The sequence below is a fragment of the Cyprinus carpio genome, chromosome A24 (genome assembly GCF_018340385.1).
Source record: "Cyprinus carpio isolate SPL01 chromosome A24, ASM1834038v1, whole genome shotgun sequence".
Taxonomy (NCBI): Eukaryota; Metazoa; Chordata; class Actinopteri; order Cypriniformes; family Cyprinidae; genus Cyprinus; species Cyprinus carpio.
The window spans coordinates 25644015-25651908 of record NC_056595.1 but is presented as its reverse complement, the minus strand read 5'-3'; the positions used below and the strand labels follow the sequence as shown (position 1 = coordinate 25651908).

General features: G+C 43.5%; 2 protein-coding genes across 3 annotated transcripts in view; both read left to right on the top strand.

Moving 5' to 3' along the window:
* LOC109091823 (nebulette-like) overlaps window positions 1-2078 on the top strand; it is a 27131-nt gene extending 25053 nt beyond the window's left edge. The window contains exon 37 of the mRNA XM_042714859.1: window positions 579-2078. Within this exon, the coding sequence (XP_042570793.1) occupies window positions 579-758 (180 nt within the window). The 3' untranslated portion in view covers window positions 759-2078. The remainder of the gene's footprint in view (window positions 1-578) is intronic.
* A 454-nt stretch (window positions 2079-2532) lies between these two features.
* LOC109092096 (translocon-associated protein subunit alpha-like) lies at window positions 2533-6897 on the top strand. Of its 2 annotated transcripts, XM_042714862.1 has the most exons (10): window positions 2533-2717; window positions 3460-3587; window positions 3667-3763; window positions 4265-4527; window positions 4615-4691; window positions 4785-4863; window positions 4968-5061; window positions 5881-5895; window positions 5998-6172; window positions 6337-6897. In XM_042714862.1, exons 1-9 carry the CDS (start codon window positions 2663-2665, stop codon window positions 6063-6065), a joined length of 876 nt encoding a protein of 291 aa, XP_042570796.1. In that variant the 5' UTR covers window positions 2533-2662; the 3' UTR covers window positions 6066-6172; window positions 6337-6897. The 2 variants fall into 2 exon arrangements, with proteins under 2 accessions (XP_042570796.1, XP_042570797.1); XM_042714863.1 differs by lacking the exons at window positions 5881-5895; window positions 6337-6897 and having other exon boundaries at window positions 5998-6167.
* The last annotated feature ends 997 nt before the right edge of the window (window positions 6898-7894 follow it).

Genomic DNA, 7894 nt, shown 5'->3' with positions numbered 1-7894 from the left:
GATTAGTTTTTCATTAAACTGGTGAACCGCCTGCAGTTTGGGAACCTTGACGCGATGTAGCCTAATGTTTAGTGCACTTCATTATATCAATAACAAGAAATGTGATGCATTTTCTTTTTCTTTGCATTTTTATATCAATACGGTGTGAGATTATCCTATTTAAATCAATATGATAGATGAGTTGGGTCAAAAGTAATCTAAAAGTAGTCTGATTAAAATGTGTAAGGTAATGGGTTTCGTCACTAACTGCAGTTTTTGTCATGTCATTTGGAATCAGTAACGGATTAGAGTTTTCATGTAATCTACCAGCTGTGGTGCCAAAGCAGCTTCACAGTGATGAACAGGAAAATAACATGTTATTAACAGTGTTAATGCTGCAGAATCCATCAGTTATGAAACAAACTCTCTCTACAGAACACAACAGAGTCCTCGTTCAGATCAGTTCAGAAGTTAACTGATAGATTGTACCAGAAGTGTTGATTTTATTTTGAACACATGGGATGGAGATGGTGTTTTTGTGTGAGACTGACACTGTAATGTGTGTAATGTGTGTGTAATGTGTGTGTTGTGGTGTCCAGCAGAGGGTGTACCGGGCGCTGTATGATTACGCCGCTCAGGATCACGACGAGGTCTCCTTCCGTGACGGTGACGTGATCATTAACGCGCAGCCCATCGATGAGGGATGGATGTTCGGCACGGTCCAGCGCACCGGGAAGTCCGGCATGCTTCCGGCCAACTACGTGCAGTGTTTGAACTGAGATCATCATTCACACATTAACACACGACACTCACCTCCAGCGTCTAGGTTTTGACCCTAACGGCCTTCCATAAGCACCTGTCGGCTGAGTCTGAAGTGGTTTTGGCAGAAGGAAGTGATGTCATCTGTGATCACGCATCAAAACCTGATTATTAGATTCATGTGGAAGCTTATTTCTGCCGCAGAATAAATATATTAAAAAAGTGATTGATATATATATATATTTTTATCTTGCATTTCTGCAACTCAAAGTTTAAATCACAAACTTTTTTCTCTTTATCTTACAGTTTAGGCTTTTTTTCAGAATTGCAAGATTGCAAAAAATGGGGACAAAATATCACTTCTGAGTTTTTATCTTGCAGTTTTTACTTTTTGTCTCAGAATTATGAGGAAAAATTTAAATGATCAGTTAGCCTACCTTTTATTGATTTATTCTGTGGCAGAAACGAGCTGTTTTGGGCAGAATAACTGTCTGATAGTGACTGGAGGTTAATAATAATCAATAGCTGTTTCATTGATCGTTAAATGATGTTAGTTTCATGTTTAATAGGTGCCAAGCGAAGCAGAGCTCCTGCAGTCTTTCACTAATGATCTGTTCAACTGATGGTTTGTTTTGGTGACTGTAATGAGATTTATGTTTATTATGCCTTCACACATTACTAGGAGTCTTCAGTCCCACAGACTAGTTCTGAAATAAACCAGTAGCGGTGTTAATTCAGGCTGTTAACTGGGAGGGATGGTTCACTAACCAGTAACAGTTAGATTGATGATGAGAAGAACACAGCAGTTCAGATCTGCACAGAAGCCATCGTCTACTGTTTGTAGAAACCACTCTTTTTCTAATGTTTGTTTAGTTTTGATGTGTTTTGAAGAGGAATGATGATTAAAAGCGACCAGGTCTGCCCTGTTATCTTTAAGTATAGTCACACTAGTTTGCTTTGATCAGCATGAGTCTGATGTCACTGAGATAAAGAGTGTGTGTGTGTGTGTGTGTGTGTGTGTGTGTGTGTTCAGTTCTGATCATGACTCAGTCATCTGTACACTGCACGTGCTGTAAATATGATCTGTCAGGTGTTCATTTCTTCTTCAGAGAGTGAATCAGGATCTGTCAGATCTTCAGAGGAGTAAAGTACGTGATAAATGCGTGACACTAGATGAATTATGAGCAGGCTGTGAGTGTGATTGATGGCACTGAAGGTTTTATTTACTTTATTATAAACCCTCTCTCACTTATCGTCACTATCTTCTGTTAGCGTTATTTACCTTGTAGAGTTTCGCAGCTGTTGAATTGATAATCAATAAAAAGCTTTTTGACTTGTCAGTGATCTGTCTGTGAGCCGGCGCATGCGTGGATCTCCGCAGAGAGCGACACGTGTCTCTGTGCGTGTGACGTCAGCGCTTTGCGAGCGAGAGCGATGCAGCTGCTGTGTAATCTTTTACGTGAATTTATTTTTAATGGTTTATACATGAGATACAAATTCCACGCATCCTTCCGGCAATCTGTTAAAAATGGTTTTAAACAGAATCCATCTAGATAGACTATGATTGGTCCACCGTGATACAAGCGGTGCGAAAAGTAACAGGTATCACGTGACACTGCTGTCCGTCTGCTGCTCCTGAAAAATATTTTACACCTGAATAATGATATAATGAGAGACATTAAAATGTATCAAACTGAAAACACACACAGAGGAGCTAAAATATAATATTTAATAATTTAAGGCAAATAGAAAAGCCCCGCCCTTTTGATTTCTACGGCGACACGTGTCTCTGTGCGTGTGACGTCAGCGGTGTCCCGGATGAGCGCAGGCGTTGTGAGGACTCTCAGTGCGTCAGGCGTGTTTCTCTCGTTTTAATCCTCGTTTATTCTCAGTATTCTCTCATTTGCTCCTCGCTGTTATAATCATGAGGCTGCTGCTGCTGCTGTTACTGGCGTTCCCCGCGACGCTGCTGCTGAAGGGTGAGTGTTACTGTTCGATCAGGCCTCAATACACGCACTAATAATCGATCCGCTGGAGCTCATCGATAATCCGCTCTCGAGGCTCGCGTTGGGACGGACTGGAGCTCGTGTGTGTGTGTGTGTGTGTGTGTGTGTGTGTGTGTGTGTGTGTGTGTGTGTGTGTGTGTGTGTGTGTGTGTGTGTGTGTGTGTGTGAGAGAGAGAGAGTGTGCGAGAGTGTGACGTGTCCTTCATTCAGACTCTCGGTAACGTTAAATCACTTCAGAAACAAACATCAAATTTCACTAGAGCTGTAGTGCGCTATGAAGTGCACTAGAGATCAGGAAGTGTTTTGTGGTGACTGTAGTATTGATTAGGTGTCTCGTGCAGTACGCACTATTGATTATAGTAAGATTTTAGCTCATTTCTTCACACTTAAACTTTCTGTATGTGCGTTTAATCAAACACATGAGTGAAGTTCTGCTCTTCAGTTGAACATCATTACACACCTTACACTGATCTCTGTGTGTGTGTGTGTGTCTCTGTGTGTGTGTGTGTGTGTGTGTGTGTGTGTGTGTGTGTGTGTGTGTGTGTGTCTCTCTGTGTGTGTGTGTGTCTCTGTGTGTGTCTCTGTGTGTGTGTGTGTGTGTCTCTCTGTGTGTGTGTGTGTGTGTGTGTGTGTCTCTCTGTGTGTGTGTGTCTCTGTGTGTGTGTACGTGTGTCTCTGTGTGTGTGTGTGTGTCTCTGTGTGTGTGTGTGTCCAGGGCCGGTCGTTTCTGCGCAGGACGCTACTGATGAAGAGGAGGCTGTGGATGAAGATGCCGCTGATGATGTGATGGCTGAGGATGAGGATGATGAAGCCGAGGTGGAGGACGATGATAACACTGAACTAGTAAGAGAACTAACTATCACTAACCTCTGGTCATCTGAGCGGTCAGTGCAGACGCTCACGCTGTCCTTTCTTCTGTCAGACGGAGGAGAAGGAGGAAGAGGAGGAAGAAGCTCTGGTGGGGGAGATGAAGGCTTCACCCCACGCGGACACCACCATCCTCTTCGTCAAAGGAGAAGGTGAAGAGTCTCTCTCCAACACGAGCAGCTCATGTTCACCACGAGACACGCGTGTGTGATTCAGTTCATGAACTGATGCACATTTTGTTCATTACATTCTCTTTATTCTGTTAGTTGTTGTGTACTGTAATATAGAAGGTGATTATAAAGTTTATTTAACCCTATAAAGATCATATTTGATCATGAATTTCTAAGCCTCTAAATGATCAGACTTTGCTGTTAGACCTGATTCTCACTCTTTCAGTGTAATCAGCTTCAGCTGCTGCTTCTGGTGTCAGATCTTGAGTGATTTTGATCAAGTAAAGGTCAGAATAACTGCAGTAATATCTCCAGATGAACTCTTACTGGACTGAAGCAGCTCAGCTTTACTTGATTCTCCATCAATCATGTTTTAGAGTCTCAAATCTGATCATCAGGATCTTTTGAGGAGCGTGATACTGATGCTCAGACTCGTGGGTGTTTCTCTTCTGTCGGCTCATTCGTTCTCTTCCTCAATGGCAGATTTTCCCGCCAACAACATCGTGAAGTTCCTGCTGGGCTTCACTAACAAAGGCTCGGAGAACTTCGTGGTGGAGTCTCTGGACGCCTCGTTCCGTTACCCGCAGGACTTCCAGTTCTACATCCAGAACTTCACAGCGCTGCAGCTGGGGACCGAGGTTCCTCCTCAGCGTCAGGCCAGCTTCGAGTACTCCTTCATCCCTGCGGAGCCCATGGGGGGCCGGCCCTTCGGCCTCGTCATCAACCTCAACTACAGGGACAGCAGCGTGAGTGTGTGTGTGTGTGTTAGAGCGGGCCGTCTCTGGACTCGATCCTCTCTCGCTCACTCGTGTGCTTGCTCTCTGCTGTTTCAGGGGAACGTGTTCCAGGACGCCGTCTTCAACCAGACTGTGACCATCACCGAGAGAGAGGACGGTCTGGACGGAGAGACGTAAGTCTGCTGCAGATCGAGGAGGTCAGGGTTTGAGCAGCAGGCGGCGCTCTGATCACGTGTGTGTGTGTGTGTGTGTGTGTGTGTGTGCAGGATCTTCTTGTACGTGTTTCTGTCGGGGCTCGGCCTGCTGCTGGTGGTCGGCCTTCATCAGCTGCTCGAGTCACGCAAGGTGAGACGCTCATCATCATCATCTTCATCATCATCATCATCGTTACTCTGCTGTCAGAATCTGTGCTTCAGTGCCTCTGCTGTGTGTGTGTGTGTGTGTTACAGAGGAGACGGCCAGCAGCTAAAGTGGAGATGGGAACCTCCAGTCACAATGATGTGGACATGAGCTGGATCCCACAGGAAACACTCAACCAGATCAGTGAGTGTCAGCCAATCACAGCAGGCTTCACACTCTTAAATCACAATAACAGATGGGTCTGCGCGGTTCAATAAATAAAACTGGAGTAGCCTTTTCAAATCATGATTATAAATTCAAAGGCTTGATTAAATGGATTAAATTTGAATTTAAGAACTGAATAGTCTCTTTCGCCGCCTTTAGTTCAGTTCACTGCATTTCACTCACAATCCACTAAAATAAACGCTTGAGTGAAACATTAGTGTTGTAACTTTTAGTGTAAAATACCACACGTTTATTTGTTTTAAAATACAATTACAGTTTATAAACCGTAATATAGTTCTGTCTTCATGTTATATTTATAGGGCAAACTAATAATAATAGAAATGTAATATTATTTTAAATTAAAAATATATTTAGTTATATTTTATATTAATTGATATGTTATGTTTATTTTTTTTTTTGTATAAAATGAATTTATTGTAAAATGGAATCGTCTGCCTCCAGACCTGAGTGAGATTGATTCTTCTGTTGAACACGAGAAGATGTTCTGAAGGATGCTGGGAAGCACACGGTTGACGTCCATCGTGTGGAGAAAACACACATCAGTGAGGACCAGAAAGGGTTTGCTTCCCAGCATTCCACAGAGCATCTGCTTCTGTGTTCAGCAGAAATGAAGATTAATTATCAAACTGAAACATCCAGCTGTGTGTCATGTGACTTCATCATCAGCAGACTGAGTGTTTGAGACTGATGTGATCCTCTGTGTGTCTGGTCTGCTGGGGTGTGTTCTCACGCTGCTCTTTCTCTCTTTATCTCCTCCTCTTCCTCTCGTGTGCTCAGTGGCGAGTCGGAGAGGTGAGCGCTTATTTCACTCTGGATTCTGATGTTTCTGTCCTCTGATCTTCATCATGTGACTCTCGTCTGATCACGTGACTGACGTCTGTCTGTTTCTCTCAGATAAAGCGTCTCCTGGACGATCTCCACGCAAGAGGACTCAGAAACGCTCGGCCGGATCAGACGAGTGAGAGACGCCGCCGTCTTCATCATCATCATCATCATCTGTGTTTACAGTGAGACGGCGAGTCTGTCCATCACTGGACGCCAACAGAGACTGATACACACACACACACACTCTCTCTCTCTCTCTCTCTCTCTCTCTCTCTCTCTCTCTCTCTCTCACTCTCACACACACACACTCTCTCTCTCTCTCTCTCTCTCTCTCTCTCACACACACACACACACATACACACACTCTCTCTCTCTCTCTCTCACACTCACACTCACACTCTCTCTCTTACACACACACACACACACACACACTCTCTCTCTCTCTCTCTCTCTCACACACACTCACTCACACACACACACACAGGCCGTTTTTTAAAGTGAAAGTGCGCGAGGAGTTGTGCCGCTCAAGCTTCTGTAGGTTTGCTGTATTTTGTCTGGATTCTTCTCATCGTTGATCGTCTGCACGCCTCTCTTGTGTGAGGACGGATGGGATGTGTCCGAGCCTCGTCCCTTCACCCTTCATCACGTGTTTCTGCTGTTTTCCTCCCTGTTCGGTCGATGACTTGATAATGACTGGTTGGAAAGGCCTCGATTGCTTGCAGAAGGGGCCTGATTTAATTTCTCTGGTTTTCTTCGTGACGTGTGTCTGGTCACGTGAGCCGCTTCCTTCTGACGGTTTGTTCCTCCTCAGGACGGAGGAAGACTGTCGCTCTCTGTCTTCTTTTGTTGTTTTGTTTTTTAATCAATCTAATAAAGTCACGGTATTGTACAGAAGCCAGCCTTGAGCGAGTGCTGATGTACAGATCCAAATGTACGTGGAAAAATACAAATAAACTGAAATTAACAAATGATCTGCTTCTTTGTGATTTTGTGATATTGTATCTTTAGGGTTTTAAAGTTTGAATTCACCCATCCATAGATGAAGTCAGGGTGGTCGCGGGTCCTTAAAAACTCTTAAAATGTCTTGAAGCGGAGAACGTCACCCATATTCTTTTTCTATACTTTGTTTTTCTTCTCTAGTCACGCGTGATCTCGTGTCTCTGACGTCATCGGGGTGTGGTCTGCTGGTATCGTTCAGAGGATTATAAAGCTAAAAGTCTGTGGTCTCCCATGGTTTTAAAATCGGTTAAGGTTTGAAAATGGTCTGATGTGCAGCCAGCTTTAAACTTGAGGGACAAAAAATAACCAGTGAAGAATCGAAACACGAGAACGATTCTTCTGATTTTATTACCAGGGTTCCCACAGCTTGATTATCTTCAGGTACAAGGACTTGATGTGGGGACAGATTTCAAGTGAGAGCGAGGTTACATCTTGTTATCTTGTAAGATACATTGTTACAGTTTTCATGTCTCAAACACAACGATGCAAAACAGTTTTTTTTTTTTTTTTTTTTTTTTTTTTTTTTGCATTTATTTTGGCCATGACAGAGATCTGATATTCTATTTGCTGTATTCAACATTAATTTCACGGTGTGTCTGTGAAACATGGAGGTACCATCGTACAGTAGTAGTTTTGTGTGCTCATGAACGTCATGTAGGGTGACCCTAATTTAGTTTTCCGAAAAAAGGTCAGTGGGGCAGGAGGGTGGGGTGGGGTGTGGTTGGTTGGTGGTTAAAGTAGTGCAATGACCATATCCCAAATATCAAAACTGAAGATATGTAATTTCCATACCTAAAATACATATTTTACAGTTACTGTTATGCATATTGATCATAACCACAGCTAAAACATTCAACTCGAGCTGCAGGAGTCAGATTTGACTGATCAGGGGTCGAGGAGAGAGAGATGGCTGGAGGATCTGCTGCTCAACAGATCCTGAGCTTAATGACGAATATCTGATCTTTAC